This window comes from Fulmarus glacialis, unplaced genomic scaffold (assembly GCF_000690835.1).
Source record: "Fulmarus glacialis isolate BGI_N327 unplaced genomic scaffold, ASM69083v1 scaffold1755, whole genome shotgun sequence".
In the NCBI taxonomy this organism is placed as follows: Eukaryota; Metazoa; Chordata; class Aves; order Procellariiformes; family Procellariidae; genus Fulmarus; species Fulmarus glacialis.
This window is the reverse complement of record NW_009212213.1, coordinates 28534-55531: the sequence shown is the minus strand read 5'-3', so window position 1 is coordinate 55531 and position 26998 is coordinate 28534. Positions and strand designations below refer to the sequence as shown.

The 26998-nt window shown below is 44.7% G+C and overlaps 1 protein-coding gene across 1 annotated transcript in view; it reads left to right on the top strand.

The window, feature by feature from the left end:
* SLC14A2 (solute carrier family 14 (urea transporter), member 2) overlaps window positions 1-25842 on the top strand; it is a 37924-nt gene extending 12082 nt beyond the window's left edge. Inside the window, exons 9-16 of the mRNA XM_009577784.1 lie at window positions 18678-18839; window positions 19553-19742; window positions 20105-20233; window positions 21363-21555; window positions 22928-23075; window positions 23681-23815; window positions 24848-24897; window positions 25603-25842. Of these exons, the coding sequence (XP_009576079.1) occupies window positions 18678-18839; window positions 19553-19742; window positions 20105-20233; window positions 21363-21555; window positions 22928-23075; window positions 23681-23815; window positions 24848-24897; window positions 25603-25779 (1184 nt within the window). The 3' untranslated portion in view covers window positions 25780-25842. The remainder of the gene's footprint in view (window positions 1-18677; window positions 18840-19552; window positions 19743-20104; window positions 20234-21362; window positions 21556-22927; window positions 23076-23680; window positions 23816-24847; window positions 24898-25602) is intronic.
* The last annotated feature ends 1156 nt before the right edge of the window (window positions 25843-26998 follow it).

The window sequence follows — 26998 nt, the reverse complement described above, 5'->3', positions numbered from 1 at the left end:
CTCTTATCGATAATAATTATAAGAATAAGCAGAAGAACATTAACGCTGACAAGAGGTTGTATTTTATTTCAGATGTGTAATTTAACACAATAAGTATGCTGAGAAGGACTTGGTATCTAATGATAATAAATAATGTAAGAACTACGTCAAGAGCTGCACTTCAAATTAAGAACATGTATGCCTGAAAGTGGAATAAACAGAGTGATCTCTTCCTTTCTTGTGTCCCATCAATGTCTAAACCTCTTAATCCCTCTTAACAGCCACAACATACACAGGTAAATATTCCTACAGAGTGCACACTATTTTTGGTGCCATCTCCTGACTCCTCGTTAAGCACCAAGACAATGAAGGTATGAATATATATGCTTTAATCAGACTAGAAAAGTGACTAGCTAGCAATGATCAAACATTTTTCTTTTCCTTGCATCATTTTCTGTCTTACAAATAGAAGATCTCTCTTTTTTTTTCCCTACACGCATCCAGTGGGAAATAGGAAAACTTCATGTAAAGAATGAGATAAACATTTACTGCTGGTGGCAGTTACTGCAGTTCTTTTTCTCCCTTTCCTAGGGGAGCAATTGCATTTAGCCACGAGCAATGAACAAGTCAAAGGCTCCCCTTGATATTTGTTGGGTGTCAGACTGGCATCTTCCCGTGGGTCTTCAGCGTCCCGCCTGTCCCAGAGAAACCTCATGAGGCATCATCAGAGTTAGTCATGGGAAGCTGAGGACCCTCCTGACGATGTTCTCCCCAGGGGTTGGCTTCTAACAGGTATAAGGTGCGAGGAGGACACTGCCACTTTATGCCTCCTCCAAGTCCTTACAACAGAGAAGGGCCAATTGCCGTAAAGGGGACTTTTCTTGGGAACCTTTTCCAAAACCTCTGCAAAACAAGCTTGACAGAAAGGCTTCCTTGTTCTAAAGTCATTTCACTTCATCAGTTTAAAAATCACAGACCCAAAGGACTTGAAGATTTAAAATCCAAAGAGGCTATGCACCCACAAACATTCAGGTGAGATGCTGTTGTCCCTTCTGCCTCTTGATGTAGGGCTGTTTTGCAGATTCACAGGAGGGTCTTTGAGCAGGGGGGAGCCCAGCTCCAACCCAGCACTTGGACCTTTTAAAAAAGGTGAGCCTGGGTGCTGCTCATGGGACTGTTTGTGCCTTTATAACCAAAAGACCAACAGCACCAGCAACTGCCAGTCCCTCTAAATGTCCCCTAGAAGCAGCATCCCAGATTCAATTCAGCTTGGGAGACAAAAATATGGTGCCATATAAGTATGTTCAGATGCTTTTTAAACAGGTTAGGCCATTCCAGGGACTCTGGTAAAATTTAGGTCCTACTTCCTCCGCTCTCTGGATGACAACAGATTTGAGATTCCACCTGGCAGGACAGCCTCACACATGCAGATAAGTCCAAATTTCAGTAGCCAAGATAACCCTGTGTCCTGGTTTCGGCTGGGATAGAGTCAAATTTCTTCCTAGTGCCGTGTTTTGGTTTTAGTATGAGAAGAATGTTGATAACACACTGATGTTTTCAGTTGTTGCTAAGTGCCCTGCTAGTCAAGGACAGCTCCCATGCCTACTGACTGAGCTAGGTGCACGAGGTGGGAAGGAACATAGTCAGGACAGCTGGCCCAGCTGGCCAATGGGGTATTCCATACCATGTGACGTCATGCTCAGTATATGAATGGTAGGCGTGATCCAGGAAGTACCGATCGCTACCTGGTTATCGGTCAGCGCGGGTGGTGAGCAACTGCATTGTGCATCACTCATTTTGTATATTCTATCATTATTATTATTATTTTCCCTTTTCTGTTCTATTAAACTGTCTTTATCTCAACCCACGAGTTTTTCTCACTCTTACCCTTCCGATTCTCTCCCCGTCCCACTGTGTGTGGGGGAGTGAGCAAGCGGTTGCATGGTGTTTGGCTGCCTGCCGGGTTAAACCACAACACCCTGTCATTGAAAATTTAAGGATCCAGCAAGCTTTGTAGCCATCATAACCTGTTCCACCCTCAGACTTGAGCACCTGTGTTACACCTCTGTCCCATTTTAGACCTCAGGCTAACCTCTGAACCTGACCTTACAAATGCCCTCCAGGAAAGCACGGAGGGAACGAGCTGGCATTCCCACATGCCACAAGTCTTCTTGAAGATTAATAAAAGACCAAGAATCCCAGCAGTCTGCCTGACACGTTAGCCGTGAGACTTTTGTTGGCCCAGGGGCCAACTAAGAGACATGGGACTGACCACAGCTCAATACCTGACCTCTCTCTATTAGAGAGAGGAACATCTGACAGATCTACAACTGCAGCAAGCAGAAAAACAAACGCATTATAGTGGTCAAAACCTCCCATGCAAATCCCAGCAGCCTCCCGGAGATGCTGAGCTCTGAGAAGCAGCAGGAGCCCAGAGGCACAGGTGTATTTCTGTAACACAAGAGCAGGAGATAAGAACTGCTAATTTAGAAGAAACAGATTGTTTGCAAAAAAACAACCCGTGACCCAGGCATTGCACAAAGGCAGTTAAGCCTTAAAGCTGTCACAGAGGATTGCTGCAAATGGATCTACAATCTCAGCCAGTGTTAAAGGGCATTTGTAGGCTGCATGTGCAGCTGCTTATTCCTGCATGTTGACTCCAGAAAAAGCAAAGACACTATCAGAAAAGATGTCAGCAGGCAGGGAAGAAAGCAGAGAGCCACAAGAGAACAGGCTGCCCTCTGAGCCATGATGCCAGCAAACCAATGCTAGTATAAAAGCAGGCTCGTCTGGCCACTACAGACTGCAAGATCAGGGACATCCCAATGTTACTGCTGCTGTAGAGAAACAAAGAAAGGCAGAATAGCACATGAGGTGATACATAGCTGCCCGAACACCTTCCCTCTATAGCAGTCAATGAAATATAAAGCACATGCAAATTAGAAGGACCCATTCATCTGCTCTGCACAGTTTAATTTAGCTCATACACAATCCAGCATTAGAGAAAGATTTGAATAGTAGCAACACAAAGTTACAAAAATACTATTATAGTCAGCTAAAATAATGCTAGAACCATATCTTGAAGAAAAACCTCAACTGTGGTTAGTCATGCCAAGCATATTATTTGTTTTCTTAAAAATAAGAGTGAAGTCCAAGCACAATATGGCTATTGGAAAGAATTTGTCATGTAAGAGCCGCTGCAGACATTAATTCCTCAGCCACAAGCAAATCCATCCTGAAATCAATTAGTAAAGCAATTTCTAGAGTTTAAGCCATCCATAAAAAATAGGGTATAAACAGCTTTATTAAGTCTCTGGCTAATCAAAAGATTTGAGTAACTATAGCCAGTATTAATAATTCTTGAAAACAGTCAAGACAAATCAAGTGTGTCCTGGAAGGGAACAGTAGACAATAAAAGCACTAACTGAAGTTATCAGTGGTAGCCCCAACAGCCTGCTGCCTATCAAGCTCTACAGAAAATATTCAGAAAAGAAAATGTGCAGTTTTCAGTGGGACTAATAATTTTTAGCCAGTTCCCAGAGATCTAACATAAAACAAACGTGCCCATCAAAAAAAAAGAAAAGCGTAAAAACAAAAGCCTCTTCAGAGATCTAACATAAAACAAACGTGCCCATAAAAAAAAAAGTGTAAAAACAAAAGCCTCTTTTACAGCTAGAGTGGTCATTCCACCCAGCTCACCTCCACAGAAAATGAAGTAAATATTCCTGTACAGATCAACACCTCACCTAGCAGTTGCATATATAAAAACAACCTCCTGAAAATTTGCCTTCAAAATCTGAGCAGCAGTGGCAAATGCGAGCAGACTACGCAACACGAAGGAATTGCAGGAGACCTCCCCAGTGAACAGAGAAGACCATCTAGTCTCTTATAACTGGAGTCCAATGTAAAAACACTACATATACTATGTGGTTCTAAGAAAAATGCTTACTTTATTGCTCCAGACGTCATTTTTCTTACTCTTCTATTTGCTCTTTACCCCCTAAAAAAAAAAAAAAAAAACAACTTTGCTCTTTGAGAGGACGTTCCCAGCTCTTCTCACATAGACATAGGTGCTTCTGTCGATAAGACCGGTCACAGAACCTCTTACAGAAAAAGCTGAGGCAAGTGCTTTAGATGTCCTGGCTTGGGTATTGATGACTCCAGAATGACTTACCTGTTAATTACTCTTCATGAACAATTAGCAAAGCTGCCCTGAGGGAATGTGGAGGGAAGGGTTTTGCCTTCTCAGTGGACATTAGTTGTAGCAGAGCTGCCATCCACACTGGAGCATCCTAGTTGTTGGAGCATGATGTTTACCACCTGATTCCTTCATCTGATGACCTTTTTTTGAGACCCAACACCCCCCCCCCCAGATACTACTGGGGTCCCACAGCAACCAGAAACAGCAGTACAGAGGGAGGTCGCTATAGGAGATGGTGACACCTCTCAGCCCAGGGAGGACACCCAAAGCTGTAGGGCTGGAAAACCTGCTGCTATGCTTTCAGTGATGGGGAGAAGCGGCTGCAGCGCTGTATGGGAAGCAAGAGCCAGGTAAAGCACGATGGGTTAAAGTCTGCTGCCACTGAGCAGGTTTTCTTGTTGGCTTCCACCCTTAAGCTGCCAGAGCTGCTCTGCAGCAGACCCTGCGCCCGTCTCTCCCTCCTCCATTCAATACTGCCGTGAGCTTAAAATAAGTATTTGCATTTTTTCAGCCCCCCTGCAACATCAACACCTCTTCTTCCCATACCTGCAACTACAGATCGGTGCAAATAGGGGTGTGATATTGTCAGACAGGGAGGGCAAACACCCCCCTCCCAACTCCTAGGCAGCCTGTGTGTGGGGCCAGCCAGCACCCTGGCAGCCACCAGCAGATATCGGGAAGGGTTTTATGTTCCAGAGGGGTACTCCAGCAACACGGGGCCTCACCATAAGCTGAAAAACCCAAAACTTTACAACATGTCCAAATGAGATAAGCCTCTAAAATTTCCAGCTGCTGGGAAGTTGCTCTGTGTTTTGTCCACGCCAGATATCTCCAGTCTGCGATGATAGACGACGCATCCCCCAGCGCTGCAGACTGACTCGGGTTTTTGTGGATCGCATTCGCTTGGGTTACAGAAATACCCCCACTCTGAGGGCGAGATCTGTTTGCCAAACACTGTCCCCTCCCTCCCCCTTCAACAGAAGGGTGTGTTTTAATTTGGAAGATGGAAGGAGTTCAAACAGGAAACAAACCCTTGATTGCTGTTGATTTTCCAGTTCTCAGGGGGTCTTTTACAAACTCCTGCAGCTGTTGCCACAGCTGGAATTCACACATCGCAGTGGCAGGATGAGAAGACCGAGGATAGCTCTGTGGGAAGCAAAGGTTTCTTACGCCACATTTTCCCTGGGAAGGAGTTTGGGCACCTCTGACTACAGCTCAGCAGCTCCCGAGCACATTCGATTGCCTTGGTGCATTTAGTAGCTTAAGCTGTTGCGGAGCTGCATCCTCACACCCATTTCTTTGCACAGAGAGTTGAGGCAGACCCAAATCCGTGCTCCCAAAATGTGCATCTTCACGCAGCACAGCGGGGATGAAGCACCAAGTACATGCGGACCCCTTCCAAAAACAGCCAATTACCTCACCCCCCCAAAACGCACAGGGGTGCAGGCTGCTTCGCACATCTCAGCAGCTGCAAATCAAATTGTCCTGTGCACTGAACTGCAAAAGGCAAAGACAGAGAGACAGAGACATCCCTGACCTGTGCAACTAGGATGATTTGGAGTCTTTTTCCCTTTGCTCCAGGGTACCCCAGCTTGTACCTGACCCCACTTCTCCGCACATCCCTCGTTTCAAATAAGTGCTGACAGCTCCGTTGCTCTGTCATCCACAAATCTCCGCTCTGCAGAACCACTCAACCAGAAGCCAGGCAGCGACTTCCTCGCTGTGCAGAAAACCAGAAAGGCAAAGATGATGACAAACTATCGGCCAGCGTTGGTTTCTTACTGTAGCTGAGTGAGTTTATTTTACTTGTGTAAATTAAATCCTGTTTAGGACATTTTCCGTTCCCAGAAATTGAGTTATCCAACAGACATGACTTTTTTTTTTTTTCTTTTGTCTACTACAAAATGTGCTTCTTTACTGCAAATGGATTTATGTCTGCTTGTGTGTGTGCATGAAAATGCTGCTCTGTAGTACTGCTTGCAAAACCCCACAAGCATCTACAACCAGCGTAACTCTACCTCTATCCATTGCACTGATTATTAATTTTCAGTTGTTCCTACTGTCTGCTGGGTCATTTCCGGATGCTACCGGTCTTCTCCCTCTTGTTGGTCAGAGCTGCAACCCATGCTATGTACAGCACCTTCCACTTCTTTTAAGACCCACTTGGCAAGAAAATAGTAACCACTGGGATTTATATGCTGAAAGAGTTTCTTGTTGGAACTATTATAGTATTCAGCTCTTTGCTAAGGCATAACACATTCATTTCCTACAACGTATAGCTTTGTGAGAATAGATTATTTCCTTGAAAGCAGGCATGCCCTGGGTGAGACTCACACCCCCCATCAGGGGCAAAGGAAGGGGAAAGGGCATGAAACTCTACCACGCTGAGATTAGTTGCAGGGAAGTTAAGTGAACTGACTCTGAAATTGCAAAAGTGGATGAAGCACCAAAAAAAACCTTGCCTTGTGCCATAAAAATGAGGCAAGTTGGCCAGCTTTGTCATTCTCATGGGGATCCTGCTGTCTTGAGGTAGGTCGGGAAAATGAGCTCCTTTGGATTTGGGCTTTTCCCTGGAGCCAGGAGAACAGGAGAGGGGTTTGAAACTGGAATTCAAAATTGTTTGAGTTTCCTCTCTGGTCCTGAAATACAGCTATACAGTTAACCTCGGGCTTCCAAAACCATATTTCAGAACGTTTCAGTATGGCTGACCCACAGCCTAGAATGCTACAGATGACCAGAAAAACAGGCAGCCTTGAGGTTCAGGCTCATGGTATGACGTGGAGAGCTTTGCTCACCATCAACTCCTGAGTCCCAGAGCAAAGAAACGAACAGGACCACATCAAAAGCCGGGAAGAACTCATACTCCATCCCCCAGAATAGATGCACACAACAGGGAGAGAGGAGAGGATCTGAAGGTGTCCGAAGCTGAAAACAACCTTACCAGAGGCCAGTGTCTTCCAGCCAAAGTGCACGTTATCTTGGGAGCCAGTTTGCCACAGTAAGTAATTGGAGCTAGGATCATGATGGTGAAAAGAACGATTTCCAGCGGAGGTCCCATGGGTGCTTGCGACTCAATCTCATTTCCACAGGCATCCAGGCCAGCCTAGAGAAATGATCATTGCTGATAAGAAAAGTGATAGTGCTGCCCGGAAAAAGGGCAGGGAACACAAATCCAAACAAGGGCAACCAGCCACATGAACACACTTGGCTTTTCTTTGACCTGTATTTCCTTGGGTTTCATGAGAGATATGACTACCTAGTCTTTCTTGGGGTCTCAGAGACATTTCCTGTGCTGGACACCACGGCCACCTCTAGACCAATGAAGGGAATGGTGCCAGGTGGCAGCTCATCATCACCTAGATGCTGAACCACCAGCACAGTCCTTGGCATGTGTTGCCTTGGCCAACTAGCTCACTTCCAAGCAATTTTTCCCTCCCACTAGCAGCAAAGTTTTAAACAAATATCTTGAAAAATCTGCAACTAAAAGACATGAGTTGTTTGCTAACCCAACACTCCGGTATTCAGAGCACTAGCCTACAGGAAAAGAGTCTGCCTAAACTTGGCACCCAATTTCCATGACAGCGTAGAGCTTTTTTACACCCTACTCTAGCCATAAACCATTTGCAACTCCCTCTTCACAAATTCCTGCCCCACTGCTATTCCACTGGATTTGCAGACAACAGTTTTGCACTCTTGCAGCTGCATGAACTGAGAAGATGAGTCCCGAGAGCACATCAGGCTAGACAGAAAGGACAGTGGGTCTCTAGAGCGGGTGGGCAGGGGAGGAAGTGATGTGCATGAATTAGGGGAACCATTTATTTTGGGAGCGTATATCAGCAGCATTATCCAGAGCCTTACACAAGCTGAAAGCTTTGACTATGCCAGGGCCAGGGAACTGCTGTTTATGAGCCCTTTAAAAATTGACACCTGAATATTTGCTCTGATTTCCATAACTGCACATGTGGCTGTGCCGGACACAGACCAGGAGAGGGAGCTGGACACCGGAGCCGGACGAAGCTCTTCTCCAGCCATCCTGATGGCCACTTGCTAAACACTATCTGGTTGTCACACAGAGGAATGTCAAATAGCAGCTTTCTCTAGAGAATTTTTACAGGCCAAAATGAAGAGATAGAAGCTGCCCACACCAGCTTGGCTTTTGGTCCACTCTGTATAAACCCAAAACTATTTCCCTCAGCAAACAAGTGCAAGGTTGTGACAGACCCCCCGGTTCTCTGTGCTGAAATAGGTTTTTTCACTCTGCATTTGCTCTTAAAAACAAGATGACAAAAAGCAACGTGGCCACAGATGCCAATGGGCACAGACTTGCTGATATTGCTCCTCCAGGCACCTTCATCCTGCCTCCAGGATGGTCTAGCCCCTACCCAGCCAGAGGAGCTGCCTCCACAGCCAGCACGTGGACTGAGCATCACTCTCCCTCAATACACCGTGTAGTTATCTCCCCCTCCTGCCATACCTCCATTTCCATTGCCACCTCTCCATGTCCCTCCAGGGAAACCACAGACTGGGAAAAATTCTGGAAGTGAAATGGTGGGTTCGGTCATAGCCAGCCTTACAGCAGAAGGCTAAACCAGGTGAGCTGCAGAGGTCCCTTATTCTACAGTCCTAAGTCACCGGAGTAGTTTTGGAGCATCATTTGGGTTTGACACTGTCTCCTGTGACATCCTCATAGACTAGTTAATGAAGTATGGGCTAGATAAGTGGACAACTAGGTGGATTGAAAACTGGCTGAATGGAAGGGCCCAAGAGGGTTGTAATCAGTGGCACAAGATCCAGCCAAAGGCCCGTCACTAGTGGTATAACCCAGGGGTGATATATACTGGGGCCAAAACTGTTTAACGTCTTAGTTAATGACCTGGGTGATGGGCTAGGGTGCACCCTCAGCAAATTTGGGGAAGATACAAAACTGGGAGGAGTGGTTGATATGCCAGAGGGTCATGCTGCCATCCATAGGGTCCTCAACAGGATGGAAAAATGGGCTGACAAGAACCTCATGAAGTTCAACAAGGAGAAGCACAAAGTCCTTTCCCTGCTGGAAAGCAGCTTGGCAGAAAAGGCCCTGGGGGTCCTTGGTGGACACCAAGTTGACCATGATCCAGCAACGTGCCCTTGCAGCAAAGAAGGCCAACAGCCTCCTGGGCTGCATTAGGAAGAACAATGCCAGAAGGTCGAGGGAGGTGATCCTTTGTTTCCTTCCTCTTTACTATGCACTGGTGAGACACATCTGGGGTACTGTGTTCAGTTTTGGGCTCCTCAGTAGAGGGGAAATGGGAACTTACCGAGCGACACCAGTAAAGGGACACAAAGATGATTAAAGGATTAGAGTCCCCTGTCATACCAGGAGAGGTTGAGAGAGCAAGAACTCTCCAGCCTGGAGAAGTGAAGGCTCAGGGGTATCTTATCAATGTGTACAAATACCTGATGGGGAGAGTAAAGAAGGCAGAGCCAGACTCTTCTCAGTGGTGCCCAGCGACAGGAACTCAGCTCCTTGGAGTGATCTCCCCACCAATGAGGGATGATGAGGACCCCACGAACATTGGCTACATTTCACACATCCACAGCCCAACCTAGCAAAGGCAGACCAGAACTTGAGGTTTTAGCAATCTGCAGAGCTCCATACGTGGATTTACGTCATTTTAAAGCACCTGTTGGAGTCCAAGAGCTGATGTAGCTCCCTGTGCAGACCTAATCCCTGCAGTGCAACCTGAGCCGAGGAGCACAGCCAAAACCAGCAGTATAATGGCAATCTGCTACCAAGTGGTTTTCAATGCACCTCTTGAAGGCCACTGAGCCTTGAGAGAGGTGTGGAGACAGAGCGTGTGAAGCTGGATTAGGGCCATAAGAGTCTTTCCTGGCAGAGCTGTACCCAGCTAGACAGCTCCTGCCTGGCGAGCTAACACAGTCAGGGATCATTCATTTCTTTGGGACAGCTCAGGTACTAAGTCTGGTTGGGATCCAACCACCAATGCCTCTTCTCACCATGTCAACCACCGGGCTCGGTCCAAGGGGCATTCTCAGAGCCACCTTCCTGCAGAGCACAGCAGGCAGAAATGCATCAACCAGCTCCGCTGATGAGTTAAGCCATGGATCCAGCTCTCCTAATGATGCGGGACTTAAGTGCCAGACACCAACCCAGCTGCCTTGTCCTCAGCACCAAGTGGTCTTCACATATGCCTAAAATCAAGATGCAACTTGCTAGTCACCTGTGTCACCTGCATGCTCAGTTTGCACATCATTACATGGTCACCCAGAGCCCACCCAGAACCCACCCAGAGCTGGTGGCCCACTCCCAGGCAGATGGTACCCGACAGCTACATAACAGGCACATGGCACATCTTGATCCTTTTGATGAGGAATGGCCTCTGCTGTTTTAATCTTCCTACCTTGAATCCCAAAGCCCAAAAGACAAGAGTAGATATCTACGCCCTTAAGTGCACAGCACTGGAGGTTAACGATGGGCACCTGACTTGGCATGGATTGAATTACTCCTGGGAGGTTTTCTATCATTCCCACCCTTCTGCACCAATCCTACAGGGAATCGCAGTCCTCAGGCAACCAGGAGCGCTTTGGCCATCTAAGGCACACAGCCACAGGCAGGCGTTCCTGCACCTGACTCCAGCACCCAACCTGGGATCTGGCCCTGACCTTTTCAGAAGGTAATTGTTGGAAATTTAGGGATCCCCTAAGGCAGTTGCTGTAGTTGTTAAACCCTCCCCATAGCTGGCTGCACCTATGATCCAGTGAACCCGTCGCATGGCAGTGGAGATCATCACTGCTCTGCCTCTAGTTCACAGAGCCGGCTGCTGCCAGGGACCTCATTCCCACGTAGGCATCAGCAGACTGTGATCCTGTTACTTATTAACCAGCTCTGATAATCTAAACAAAGCATCGCTCCAAGACATCCATCACAGACCTGCAAGCCAGTGGCTTTTTTGTGAATACCCTCCAACGTGTCAACAACCTCTTTAAAGCGCCGGAATTGGACAAGGCGTTCCTGAATCTGGTTCCCTGGAGGAAAGAGCCACCCCACCGCTCCGCAAATGGAGACTGCACAGCCCGACAGCGAATCCTGCCTGTCCCCTGCTCTGCATGCCTTTCACAGAGAGCAGAAAAGATCCTGGTTTAAATGACTTGAGGCCAGGCCTGAGCATCCCTGAAACGTGAAAGATGTGAAGTCTAAAACTCAATCCGATCAGATTCCCTATGAGGGTCTCCCATCCAAATTACCCAATGCATTCCCCTTCTTTTAGAATCATAGAATCATAGAATCATTAAGGTTGGAAAAGACCTCTAAGATCATCAAGTCCAACCGTTAACCCAACACCACCATGCCCACTAAACCATGTCCCTAAGCGCCTCATCTACACGTCTTTTAAATACTTCCAGGGATGGTGACTCCACCACTTCCCTGGGCAGCCTGTTCCAAGGCCTGACCACTCTTTCAGTAAAGAAGTTTTTCCTGATGTCCAATCTAAACCTCCCTTGGCACAACTTGAGGCCATTTCCTCTCGTCCTATCGCTGGTTACTTGGGAGAAGAGACCAACCCCCACCTCGCTACAACCTTTGAGATGTAAGGATTCATTTTACCAGTGAGAAAGCAAAGGCAGTCCAAGGAGAAATTAATAGTAAAGGGAAAAAATTTCACTGTGCTGGAGTGAAGCAGCTTCCCCTGCAAAATTTCATGTAACCTGTACTACTGGGTGCAAAGTCAGCGGACGGCAGCATCTTACTCACAACGGCTGGTGCCTACTTAATTAGAGGAAGCCTTGCTCATTCAGCAACACTAAGCTGACAACCGCTATCAGATACCCTACTCTTAGGGGGGAAAAAAAAAAAATCCAGTCTCCTGTTAAAAACATCTCCATTAAAAAAGAGAGGCACCCTGGGAATGAACACAGTGAGAATAATGTCACTCCAGCTCACATAGATGCTGAGGCTGTTTCCACAGGGCTGGAGGAAGCAAAGTCATAAAGCTAGATGGGTTCTGGTTCAACAACGAACCATTCACTCTGGCACTCGGGTGAAGTTGCAGGGTTGCTTCTCTAAGCCATCACTGTAAAGGAGTCCTAAAGTGAATTAAACTGTGGTTTAAATTAGCCTAACAGGTTCCTTAAGTTCACTAGCTTTTTCTGTGCCCTTTTCTCCTATAATTCACTTTCTCAAGACTTCCCTCTCCAGCCTCTTCTCTGCCTTTCACAACGATTTCACAGCCTTATAAACCTCTCAAATATGCCACACTTCTGATATTCCAGATTCCTCACAGCAAGACTGGGAGGCCACGTTTAAAAAAAAAAAAAAAAAAAAAAAAAAAAGAAAAAGAAGAAGAAGGAAAAATACCCCCTGAATTTCTCAAATAGCAGATAAAAAGCAATTAAACAAGGGAAGGTCACCAGGTCCTTCGCTCCGGTGTGTTAACAGAATAGTGCCTCCAAAAACTACCCAGCAACAGGAAAACTCGACAGGCTGCTGAACACGACGCACTGTGATGCACACTCCCCGGTCAGTGTTTTGAGAGGGAATGATGCTGAGCTGTCTTGGATAAGGAGAATAACGCTGGAGAGGTCGAGCTCAGGTATACCGAGAGTCCGCTTTGAGTCCTTTTAAGAGGTGGAGGAGGAGAAAAGACAGAGTTAAAGGAGAGTTAGTTAAAAAACAAAAAAAAAAAAAGCAGCAGGGAAGAGGACATTTGGAGAGGCTGTTGGCAAAAGACCAAGGACAGAGCAAGAGGAAAGGTGGAGAATTCAAGAGGGAACCTTCTTAACATTTGCTTGGAGCTCACCAAGTGGGAGGAGAAACAGACTAATTAGTAATATCAGGACAGGAGCCACGCTAGCCTATATAAGCTGGTGGGGCATTTTCTTTTTCCCACTTTCTTAGCCCTGCTTCCCTTCTGTCCCAGCCAGCAAAGCAACAGCTACCCCTGAACTCCTCGGAGAGGTAAGAGCACTCGGTTCGTTCCTTTTAATGCACAGCAATAAACACACACCCTGTTACTGACTTACCGCCTTACCTGGACCTTTCTTCTCCCCCAAAACACCTAACGAAGAGCATTTGAACAGTCCTCCCGAGTGAGAGCAGCTAAGGCTCAGGAGGGGCACAGAGGTTGGGGAATGTCACAGGAATTTCGATTACTGAGAATTTTCTAGCAGGGTGAGGATTTATTAGTACTGCTTAGCCCAGTTGGCTGAACCTTTGAGAAAAAAGGAAAAAAAAAAAACAAACCCAAAACCAAACCAAACTGGAACTCTTTAACATCTTCTTTTACTGCCTTTCTATTCTGCAAAATGAAAAATGCCCAGACAGTAATAATATGCAGTTAATGTGATAGTATCTCTGGATTTCTCTGTCCCCGAGAGACAGATCTCTGAAAATTGAATTGCGAATGGGCTTAATGAATATTTGAATCTGAGGGATGAGCTTTCTTTTGAACTACTGCTTTGAAATGTATCTTCTATGGGAAAACCTGAACTTTTTTTACAGTGAGGGTCAAGTGCATTATAATCTCTGTTTTGGGGAGCGTGCTTGTGCATGCATGTGTTCCTATACATAACACAACGCTATACTTACCCAGCTTTACCCTGGTAACATTACACAGGCTATGCTGGAATCAGAGCTGCTGAGAATCTGGCCCTTTCCTCCTATTGTACTTGGATGCAGGAATTCCTTTAAAAACAGGCTGCCCGCAGAGCTGGCTGCCCGCACGCTTCACAGCAACAATTCAGAGAATGCAAGATACAATGAGTGTAATTGTGCGGTAGCAGTTTCTTGGACAAACAAATACCACAGGGTAATTTAAATCCTCTTGATTTACAGAGTAACTTGAATTTTGTCAGGGAGAGAGAGAAAAATTCCAGAAAGAGAAAGTACTAGATAATTTTCCTGCATTTTCAGAGATAAAAGCCCGACACCTAGCAACACAGGCATTAGCTTGGAAATAACTATTACCTGGGAGTATTAAAACAATTAGCCAAATGAAAGCCTCTGTTCCTTTCCCAGCCGCAAGCACAGCACCACTCTTACCGTGCGTTACACGCAATGAATGTGTGACCGGGTTTGTCTCCATTTCAGCACGTGAATAAAAAAAAGTATTTGCAGGCCAGATGTTGCAGGAGTGCAGCACCAGCGCGGAGTCTGCTTCGCTGCAGCTTTAACGAGGCATTACTGAGATGCCGTAGGTATGGCGTGACATGGAAGAAGTGTACACAAGTGGAAGAGAAATTGATTTAGGGAGACGTGAAGTTGCATAACATCAGGGCTTTGCTACAGGACATTTATTAACTCTGAAAAGATGATTAAAAAAAACAATAGATTAGCTTCTTGGCCCTGCGATGATTTCATTGTCATGCAAGAGAAACATCTTTTTTTTTTTTTTTTCTTTTCTATTCTCACGGGTTCCATTTCATAGCTGATACAAAAGCATTTAGATACTTCTAGCTGCAAAACTTTCCTTCTTGCTTACATGAGCATTCTTAGCAAGGATGACAGAGAGATGTTATCCAACAGCACAAAGATATGTAGGCAAGGGGAGGCAGCGAACATCTGGAATCACTGGGGAAAGTGCCCCAAACCTAGCTCTCGTTTTCCACCGTACACCATGGGAAAATAGTTTTAAATAGCTCCTCTACACTTGCAGCAGAGCACAAATCAGTCCTTCCACCACCGAGATGAAAATGGCATTCAGACTCGCTCTGCCTGGGTCCTGCTGCTGCTCCTGTCTCACACCAGTTACACACCAGCGTCGGCCGCCCGCTCTGCGTTTCCTACCGAACGCTTCTCTGGAGCGCCTCTCCAGAGCATACATGAGATCAGGCAGTGCACTTCAAGCTGTGTGTCTGGGAGCAGGACTTACACAGTCTTTAGTTAAGAATCTGAGATTGAAAAACACTTTCCCAGACTAACAGAAATAAGGAATAAAAAACTTTTTTCTAAATCCTTCCCCTCCTGCAGAAGCCAAGCACTCTGTTCCAGCAGAATAGTCCTTTCACAATTATTTCCATTTCCTTCGTGCGCTAAGCAAAAAATCCCACTTTGATTGAAAACCGCACGTTAACGTAACTTCAATAGCAGGTCATCAAAAGACCTGCTGTAGACTGGCCTTCATGCAATCCCCCTCAGAACACGCACACTTCAGCTTGAATTAAAATTCAAACATCACTGTCTTAAAATTCTCCAAGCATCTCCATTATTCTGAGATGAGACACCATTTGTCTTCTGTCCTTTCTTAAATAGCTGCTATTGCCTGCTCCCTGAAACAAGGTAATGCGTTAGCAGATCGTTAATCTGAGCATATATGGCAGCTACTGCTTCTTACAATGCCAAAAAGTATTTAAAATGCCCCAAAAATTCTTTGCTGGTGCTGGTTTCCAAGTGGTTCACTGCTCCTTTATACTTTCTTTGGACAACTAAGTAGAAGTAGTCACCTGGACAGCTGGGACAAGCCTCACGGCTGTGGTGATGGCCCAACCACCCCACACAGGAGGCACCCTCATGCAGCACCTGGGATGTGATTTGGGGTGGCAGTGAAGCCAATGGGACTGAATTTGGGTCTTTACGGTGTCACAAAGACCCCACCTGAAACCAAGGGTGCTCTTAGCCTACCCATTACATACCAGCCTGCTCTGCAGGTGATGGGGGTGTTTTGTAATTATTTCCTTCCCCTTTAGTATATAGAAGCTTATAGGGAAGATGAACCAAAGTTCATGTGATCCCTCTCTAGAGATACACATCACTTGAGAGACAGGGACATAATGAACTTGAGTTTGACCAGCGCTCCTGGCCAGAAGGTACCCATGATCACCCCCCAATCACTGTGATTTTGAATATTCTGGAAGAACAGGTACGCAGGGCTTTGACGCAGCCTTTATCGGGGGTGAAGTTCAAGCCGGGTTGGTGGAAGTGACTCACCTGGTCACCTGGTCTTTTCGCTGTGCCAACAGCATCGAGCTGACTTCATTTGTGCCCATGAAAACCCAGAGCAAAGGCTTTCTGCAGCCTCAGACTTGTACCGTGCCGTACTGCCTTAAGTATGCACTTAAGTGCCTTCCTATGGCAAAGCAATTCGTCAAAGTTTGATGAATTAGGGCCTCCAGCTTGACCCATTTTCTTCTCCACTGTGTGAGTGGACCAGACAGTGACTCCGATACTTTTTCACATGCACATTACATCCCACGCTGCAGACTCCTGCGGTGCAAACAGCTCCTCACCCAGCATGGGTTTTCCCTGTTTTCCAGCAGGGAAACATATCGGGCACGCTAGCACAGGGCACACAACATCGCTCTGCAAATGCAAATCCAACAGCCCTTGACTTTATGGATTAGCAACAGAGAAAGCCTAAGTTACATAAAGAGGAAAATTCTTTAAATTGAAAATGTAAATGCACTTTCACCAAATGAAGAGCATTTATCTTGGCTGGAAATTTTGATTTAACTGAAAGTGCATCCAATTCACTTATTCCATTATTTCAGAATAAAATATGAGAAAAGTGAAGGTTAATGAATCAAGGTAATGAATTATAACTGAGCCAGGAAAAAGCCTTCCAGCACCGAGACACCATCCCTAGCAACACTCTCACCCTTTTCTTTTCTTCCTCCTCTAGTTAAGCTCTTTGCCTTCGTGTCCTACACAAAGTCAAATTCAACACACTTCTATGTACTGGTCCTGTCTTCGCCCTCTTTCATGTGGAACCTATCCTTGCATTAGCAGGGCCCTTCCAGAAAGCAAAAAATATTTGTGCAACTATTAACTGCTTCCTGAAATGTCACCAGCAGCCTTCCAATAACACACAGGGAGAAATGCCAGGATGTACATTAACCAGCCGTTCCCCCACAAAGACTCAGAGCTGCTTAACCACATGTCTGAGTCTGCAAGTGTAATGCCCAGGGGGGAGGCTGCTTTAGCTTAAGTGCTCAGCACCTCTGCTTCTGAAGTATGAATTCTCTTGCCCAGCTGCCATGAAGGCTTTTACTGAAGTTGCAAGTGAGTCGAGGACTAACTCCAATAATTACATGCTTGTATCATCTTATTTAGACTGTTAACTCACAACCTAAATTCTTTACTTCTTGCACAAGCTGTTGCTCACCAGCGAGACCTGAAGCAGCTCTGGTTCTGTATTCGCTCAACAACGTACCTTGTCTTGTGTTTTCTTTGTCTTGACCATTACTAGAACTAGTCCTACTCTTCAGGAAACTGAATACACTGCAGGGAAAGGTTTGGCTGGTTTAAATTTGCTGACTTCATTCACTGAGAATAGGCCCTTAAACAACGAATTTGCTGTAGGACATTGTTTTTAAACGCCAGTGTTTACAGTTAGGTGTAAGTCTCTGATCCATGTGCCTAACTGAAGCTGTCTAGAGCTGTTAAAAGGGTATTCCAGCAGCTCCTAATCCAAAGGGCACATCTCCCATAGGGGACCCTGTCCCTGCCAGCCCTGCGTGGATGCTCCAAACACCTTATTTAGGCCTAAACACCTCTTCGGCCTATAACACTCCCCTACCTTACTTAAGTCTTGATACAGTGCCTGCTAAATTTAGTAAGAGTCTTTTCATTAGTCCCTGAGGATTTCTTGCTACAGGTCCCAACATGTGGTCACCTATCTTGTCTTATGCTGAAGAGCAAAGGCCAGTGCAGACCATGTAACGCCCTACTGGGCAGCTGGCAGAGAGAAGGAGGCAACATGACTAAGGTAGAATGGAAAGCTAGCACTCTGAATTTGACCTTTAAGCTCTTAAATCGGTGCTGGGTACTTCTAAAGATGGGGCAGCTAAAAGTACAATTCAACACAGAAAAAAAATGTATGTATGTACACATGTGAATAATGGAGTAAGGCACCATGAACAACCCTCAAGCTAAGACCATGCTCATGAGAAAGGTTGAGCTGATCCCAGTAGCTGACTGTATAGAGATCCATAAGCCTAACTTTAAGTACCTATTATTGATGGCTGATGGATAAATTCAAACTGGAAATACGGGTTAAGCAGCAGGGGAAACTTAATCATTGAAGCATCTTCCTAGATTGTGGTTCAACTTCTACCAACTTCTGTGTTCAACTTCTTCAGTTTGAATCTTGAGGTAAGCTTTAACTTCTGTGAAGCCAGTGTCTCCTAATGCTGTCTTGCTCTTCTTGAAGTCACCCTTTAAATCAAGAGCTGCTTGATTTCTTGAAAACATGGTATAGCTGAGCAGGTGTTAAAATCAGGTGAAATACCGCTATGACACAAGGCTCAGTGCTTCCTTCTGGTGTTCAAATCTATGACTGCATGAAAGTCTGGAAGGACAGCACAGGATCCCAAGAGCACATGAAGAGACCATGTGCTCATGGAGACATGAGAATCAGCTGTTCAGAGTAAGGATTTTCCTCTTTCTGGCTCCAAAATAACATGTGGTGAGCAATAATATGTGGTAGAGAAAATAAACAGGAATCAGTAAGAGGCACTATAATAAATTCTCTTTTCTTTTTTTCTCCCTTGAATTTTACTAAAGGGTCAGACATCAACATGGAAAATAGTGTTGATGTCAAGATAGAAACCAAGGGGGAAAGAAAGCCCACAAAGCAGAATCCACTGAGCAAAGCTGGGAAGAGAGTCTGCAGAGCTGTTGGGTACATCACTGGAGACATGAAGGCATTTGGAGCCTGGCTAAAAGGTAAAGCTATTTCATCATGACTAATTAGGGGTTTCCAAAGAAGAACTACATCAAAGGAGTAACATGATTCAAGTTGAAGTATTACAGAAACTACCTTTGCCCTGATTTATTTCCATTTTGTAGGAAAAAATCAGCTTTGTACAGAGATCCACGTATTGCTTAAATCTTGAGGATGACTGAGATGACATTTCCCTCCAACATGCCATGTACAAAGCGAATTTAGTCCCACAGAACATAACCCGGGATGGTTATTCTGTGCTCTGCCATTCTTCATAACACTCCCTGTCCTTTCTGCTGAGCAGTTTCTGTCAAGCCTAATACCACTGTGAAGTTAAATTACACATAGGTAGGTGTGTTTGGTCCCCATAATAAATCAGCAACAGGATATACACACGATTTGCCATCTGAGGCACAGACATCATAAATTAGCTGGTTCATATGAAACTGGTCCAGGCTACTTTATAACAGGGGACTCTGGCAAGCACACTGTTCATCTCAGTTTTCCAGCTGTAAGACTTCAGTATAGACCATAATAAATCCCAGTCAGGTTTTACAGTCTTGTTGATTCATTGCTTCAGTCATGCTGCCAAGTTCCACTGCTAAAACTCTTCCTGAGTTTCAAAAAAACCATCCGGAATCAGTATCATCTGTGCATTTTGGGTTTTGGTTTTTTGGGGTTTTTTTAAATTATTATTTAATTTAATCTCTTCCAGATAAACCTCTCATGATCCAGTTTATTGACTGGGTGCTGCGTGGGATATCCCAGGTGATGTTTGTCAACAATCCCCTCAGTGGGCTTATTGTAGTTGCTGGTTTCCTGGTGCAGAACCCGTGGTGGACACTCACAGGCTGTTTAGGAACAGTTGTCTCAACTTTAACAGCACTTATTCTGGGTCAGGACAGGTAAGTCCATCCTTTTCCCCTTCCAAAGCAGACTGTCACTTCAATGTTGACTTATGTGTTAAACAAGCGAGATGGATGAAAAGCATGCATCTAGCCTTCACTGGCTATGTATCTGGTCTGGTAGGACCAGATAGACCTTCCCACCAGCTGCATCTGATGCAAAGGGACACTGGACATAACTGCAGAAGGGGTAGCTGGGGCTGAGAGGACATGGGACTCAAGCACGTGGAACTGAAGGTCGGTGCACGAGCCCTGGCAGGTCGTCATCACACAGAGTCACAACTGCGTGGGGAGGGAGGGGACGATGCAAGCCAAGCACCCGCAGGGGAGGACATTTCAAGATGGTTTTTCCTTTCACACAGATCAGCCATTGCAGCAGGCCTGTATGGCTATAACGGGGTCTTGGTGGGATTGCTCATGGCCGTCTTCTCTGCTAAGGGAGACTACCACTGGTGGCTTCTGCTGCCGGTAGCACTGGTGTCCGTGACATGGTAAGTCGGATGGCTCCTCTCCTTCTTATTCCAGTCCCAGTGACCCACACTGAGACTGAGCTGTTGCATTTTTATGCACTATACAGACTACAATGGGAAAGAAACACAAGTGGCACATATGTGCTACTAAATCTGTTGCACTTTTAAACTAGAATGTAATCCCGAAACAAATAAAATACCCACATAATCACAAATAAACCCAATGGGGAAAAGGAAGAATCGATGGCTGATCATATGTAATTCAATGCCCTAAATGTCAGCCATATTGCTGCGATGCATCAATTCATTTCTGTTTCAAGAGGAACATTATTTTAACCATTCCCTACCACCATCAGCCACAAGTGTTTCATCTATTTAAGCCACCATATAAAAATGTCATGAAATTTTACCTCTCCAGGCACAGAAGCTGTTCAGTGGTCCCAAGACGTGATGGTTGATGTTAATGAAAACAAAAACTAATAATGCTTTACTCATATATACGACACCATACACTAGGTATTTGGACAGCAAAAATTTTGAAAGCTGGTCTTTCACCCCCAAATGTCTACTTGGAGTTTGCTAAACCACACATATCAATTGTGTGCCTGAAGTTCATGTAGTGTTATACTCACTTTAATAAGCACACCTTTGATGTCAGCCTTTACTTCTGATCCATAAGCTTGAACAAGGACACACAGCCACCTTCACAGATCACTCAGACCTGGCACGGGTGTCCTAAATTCAGTCCACTTCAAGCACCAAAAAAAAAAGAAAAAAAAAAACAAATACTGAGACTGAGCTGTGGAATAACTCCATTAAATCACTGGATTCTCCACATGAGTAGAGGATCTTGGCTCCTTCATGGTCACCAAATTCACCCCATATATTGCATAACATGACAGGAATCTGTACATTGCTAACTGCCCTGGGAAGGGTAAGAAATTTACGGAGTGACCCTAACATATCTCTGATTTTATCAGAAAGACTGAGGAAATTAAACAGCTTTTTTTTTTAAAAAAAAAAAAAAAAAAAAAAAGAGTGAATGTCCTGCAGTTGTTTTTTTTGTTGGGTTTTGGGTTTTTTTGTTGGGTTTGGGGTTTTTTTGCCTAGCTGAGAAGCTCCTAGTGAGACCATTTTGTTCTTCTTTCAGCCCTGTTTTCACCAGCGCTTTAGGCTCAGTCTTTTGTAAGTGGGATCTGCCTGTTTTCACCTTGCCTTTCAACTTGGCCTTGACCCTCTATCTGGCTGCATCGGGACCCCATAACCTCTTCTTCCCTACAACTGACATTCAGCCTGCAACAGCAACACCAAACATCACCTGGACGGATGTTGAAATGCCGATGGTAGGATGCCCTAAAGATAACAGCCTTCCCCATTTACAAAGAAAACCACTATAGAATCATGTTATCTTCCTTTATGTTACTGCATTATGGCCTGGCAATACAAAATTGCATTTATAAGATAGCTATTATCCAAAACATAAAGGTTTACTCTAGGAATTGACATTTTTGATAGCTTGAAAGTAAGAATCTTTTTGATATGTGGTATCTTTCATTTACCGTTGGATCTAAATTATAATCTTCCAAGAGCCTCTAGAATCTAATTACCCATTACTGCGCGTATCCTGATCAGCGCCCCATAGATAAGGTTGTGCTGAGACTACCAGTTAACTCACAGGTTAATTTTATTTTTCCACGTAGGGTGTGCTGTGTTTTTAAAATTGCATCTTTCTGATTAGAAATGAGCAAGCAGATGTTACTATGGAAGAATGGTTACAAACTTGGGTGCAGGCACATGTTCACATATTTTTAGTTAATATTCAAGTAGGACCTTTCAAAAAATAAGAATTTATTCTCCTGCATAGCACGGTAAACAACATAGCGACTAGAGTAATAGCTTTCTCCTAAGGCTCAGTGGACTCTTTTAAGGGGTTCCCAGGGAGTGATTAAGAAAAGGAAGTTAATTGACACTAAATAGCAATCCACACGAGTGACATTTCTAAAAGAATGTTCACCATGGTGCATAATTTTAGGGGGACCATAAATAAACTGTTCCACATGGAGGAACACCACATTTTGACAAAAAGTGTCTTAAAACCATCTCTAAGCTGTAACCAAGTTGGGCTCTGTCCCACCAACCCAGCAACTCTCATTAATATTCTTAATGAATCCCAAGGGAGTTTGAGGTATATAAACACATCAGGGATATAGCCTTACCTGAGTAAAGCCTTGTAATTCTGGCCAAGCCATTATTGGCCATTTCATCCTCAGATCTGCCCACTCAAAGGCAAATATCTTCTCAAAGGCATCATCTACCTGAGCACTTCCATTTCCTAGATTCACTATCATGCTCCGTAACAGCATGCAAAAATGGCCAAGTCAGCAGCACGTGTAAAGATGATGTGCAAACCCTTCCAAATCCTTTCACAAAAGACATTTACCTTTGATATTAGAACAAAAACCCAGCAAAGGAGCTCATGGCGAGGGAACAAGGCATGACTCATTTTCATCGAACGGGAAACCCTGTGGAAATGCCCTGCTGTCCCCCAAGAAGTGTTCAGACTTTCCACTGACAGTCCAGAAAGAGAGACTGCATCCAACAAATGCTGAAGATGAACCTGGCCAAGAAAAATAGGCTTAAAAAAAAGAAAAAAATGACATTACAAAGCCAATAACAAATTGGCCTTTTTTTTTTTTTTTTTTTTAATTCCTGCAGCTCCTGCAATCCATTCCAGTCGGGGTGGGTCAGGTTTATGGCTGCGATAACCCCTGGACTGGGGGAATTTTCCTAATTGCTTTATTTATCTCTTCTCCGCTCATTTGTCTACACGCAGCAATTGGATCAGCAGTGGGGATGCTGGCAGGTAAGGATTTGACTTGTGTCACAGATTTATATAAAAGCATGGAGAATAAAAGATGAACTGCAATGAATGGAGCATTTACAGTCACAAATGTTTCTTCCATTGGAGAATGACTGCTTAAAAAAAAAAAAACATATATACACTTCTGTTTTAAGAATTCTTTTGATTAACTTCCCCATTCTCTTACCTTATTTTATGATGGAGGAAATCTTCAGAAGAAAGAAGAGTATTTTTGGTTGAAATGAATTTTTATCATGAAATACTTCGTTTCTGAATATATTTGATGGTTTTAGGAGCAGCTTAATAAAAGCCATAGCCATCAGTCTGAATGCGCAGGCCTCAGGGATGCATTTAGAGTTCACACGTGCGCTCGTTCACTCATATATCTTCTGCTGAAATCGTATGGCCAAATTCAGCTCAGCAGCACCAAGGAAATTCTGCCACGATTGCATTAAAGTGTCTTTAGTCTTAGACAGTAGCAACACAACCACAAATAGGAACTCGGTGTACGTATGCAGGCTAGAGCCCTAAAAAGTTGAATTCATGCCATTTCTAGCTGCTTTCATCTCTTTGGCCAAGGAATGACACATCTTTGACTTATTTTGCAGCACTGAGCTTAGCAACACCTTTTAGCAAGATCTACTCCGGCTTGTGGGGCTACAACAGCTCCCTCTCATGCGTTGCGATCGGAGGCATGTTCTACGCTTTCACCTGGCAGACACATTTGCTGGCAATTGCCTGTGGTATGTACCCTATGGATTTTTCACTACTGCCGTGTTTCCTTTTGAAGTGAGACAAGATGGAGTTATGCTGGAGGTGGGCTGAAGCCAGATGGCCACCTCTAGACAGGCAGATGGACTTAGGCGAGACTGACGAATGATGGAGCCGGATGTTGGAGACATTGCTCTAACGTACCCTGACAAAATAAAAGCAGTGCTTTCGCTTTCAGCCAAGAGTTGTGTTCAAAACAAGAGATGCAATCAGTGGACACTGATTAACTGAGATCTTTGAAATTAGATGCTTAGTTTTGAGGCATTAATTGTGTTTGTTCAACATTGCTGGATGAATCATATTGGTTTTTCCAATCATAGATACCAGCTCAAATTCCTTCTTTGGAGAAGGACATTGCTGGATGAATCATATTGGTTTTTCCAACCATAGATACCAGTTCAAATTCCTTCTTTGGAGAAGGACGTATCTAAACTTTGAGAAAACTGGAGCTCAAAATCAGTTCGCATCTGTAGTTAGACAGTACAGTTTCCCCAGTCTATTGAAATGAATACCAAAGGCATGAGCTAGGCAACACAGAATGATTGAAGAATTATTTATAAGGCAATTCCATATGAAATTTCAATATCAGAGTGAGCTGGGAGTGAAACTATTGCTCATTCAGTACTCATATAAAAAAGACTTAGCTTTGTATCTCATTGACCCACATTCTAGCCCTAGAGGCAGAAGAGATGGGGATGGAAGGGTTATTTTCCTATTTAACCCCATCCATCAAGCTACATATTTTCCACGTCAGTGCATTTTTCAAAAGCCTCTGTTGCCATAGTCACATTTTTCATCACTCCAGTTCTTTTTTTGTTTTGTCCTTTCCATGAGCTCCAGATTGGAGGGAACACAGTGCAAAGGAAAGAGCTTTAAGAGGGGGTTGTCCAGACATGGACATAAACGCTGGTTGAGCTACCCAAGGCAGCGTGAGAGGTGTTTGTCCTTGCTGTTCTTCTCCATGAGCAGCCGAACTCACCAGGAACTACCTTTCTTTTTCACAGCGCTCTTCAGTGCCTACCTGGGAGCAACAGTGACTAACATGTTGTCTGTGGTAAGTATCAGCTAAGGTCTTGTTTCCAACAACAGATTTGAACACTATATATTTTCCTGGCTTGTCAGGCAAAACACCAAGACGCAGAGAACAACTCAGTCCAACAAGGCAGAAGTGATCCAGGAGAGGGGACACTATCTGCCCAGGGGTTTGGTGTGGTTTCCACTGAAAGAGGCCACTTACAATCATCACCTACCACTTTTCATCCTTGGAACTTGCATGAACTTCCACAGCTCAGCTCTCAACACCTTTGAGAGAATTACATATTTATACTTTGTGCCTGAAGTGATTGAGAAAAGGGCCCTCTACATGTGTAAAGAAATATCAAATTTGGTTTAATTGCTTTGCCCAAGTGCCAAAAGACAGTCAGTACAACTGCCCAGGGAAAAGCTGAATGCTTCTGGTATCCACTCCTACCTCATCTCCATCAACTCCTATCTCATCTCCATCCAACACCACTGCAGATGCACATAGAGAAGGCAGCCTTCTCACCAGAGCTGGTAGATGTTGCAGGTTAATGCACAATGTCAAGATCTCATAAAGAAATCCTGCCTCCCCAGGGAGAGACTTCATGCAAAACCAAGCCAAGACTTCCTTGAGAAAGCTTGTTCCAAGCTGCCTGGCTCTGAGTTTTGTTCAAGGGCTGGGGGGATCAAATGAAAGAAAGACACAGAGTAAATATGTGGTTTGTATTCTTCTTTGCAGCTTGGGGTGCCATCGGGAACCTGGTCTTTTTGCTTGTCTGCACTGACCTTCCTGTTAATAACCACAAACAACTCTGCCATCTACAAGCTACCGCTCTCCAAAGTCACCTACCCAGAAGCCAACCGAGCTTATTATCTGAAGATGAAGAAACATCAGCAGTCTTGCCGTGAGGTATAAAGACCCAAGAAGAGAGATACTTTGCAGATTTTAAGGGAAAAGTGCAAGGTGTTTCCCCAAAAAACGTAATTTGTGTGCTACCAAGAAAAAAGTGGAGAGACTTTTTCTACCACATTCATTTGTTCTATCCCGATTAGATAGAACTGTGCTGGAAGGACAGTTCCCAAGACCAGTCTGTAATGATTTAAAAGCACATATGCCTGAAAAGACATGAATTTTAAGCAGTGGGGAAATGACTTAGAAATTGAAAAGAAAAAAAAAAAAAAAAAAAAAAGATCCTTTTGTGAAATCCAAGTCACAGCAACCGGATATAAAGCAATAAAGAGCAGAGCATCTCTCAGCATCTGATGGGACTCCTAACGAATGACTAAAACCAGCTTACAACGGCAATAGGATACGTCTTAGAGAGTTTCATAATAGCAGAGAAGTGGAATAAAGAGTACCCTTTGTTAAATAGAAAATAGGTGGTGAAGAATTCTGCCTGGAGGATCTCTCAAGCCCGGTGGAGAGAGATGTGCACTAGCAATCATCACACAGGAGATGGACACAGATAAATTGCAGGCAGTGTCGCTAACGCTTGCAAGACTTGTGGTAAAAATCACAATAATGGCGGGGGGAGGGGTGTTTATAAGCCCCAGCTCTTGGATGTTTTAGTTTGCACTAGGTTCTAACATTTCATGAAAAAAAAATGTTTCAGGCCTACCCAGTTGCAGAGAGAAGCCTGTAAACCCAAGTCCAAGAAAGCAAATGCCAGTGAAAATAATCTTTTTCTACAAAAAAAAAAAAAAGTAGTTTCATGATTTTATGTTAATCTCATGATTTTTCTTAATACTCGAACTTGGTCATGGGTTTGCAAAGGAGGGGACAACAGCAAAGTCATTGCTGTCCCTTTCCTATGCAATAAAATGGCTCGGTTCAGTCGATGCACAACTAGGACTAATTCAAGCTGATCTTCTTGACCTCTCTCCCTACACCATTCCCCTCAGCCCACAAATGTCAAGCAGCAAAACGGTGCACTGTCCCAGTCTGCTGCCGAAGTTGCTGCTCTGCCATCTCCCTCCACACCGCGATGGGAAGAGGATGGTTGGAGGACTGGTGGACGCAGCAGAGCTCTGCAGCAGACCAGCCTTGTGCCACCGCTGCACAGGCTCCCGGGGTCTGCAGGTAGGGAAGGAGGAAGCTGACCTTGCACCCAACAGTGCCGGTCACCTCAATGGAT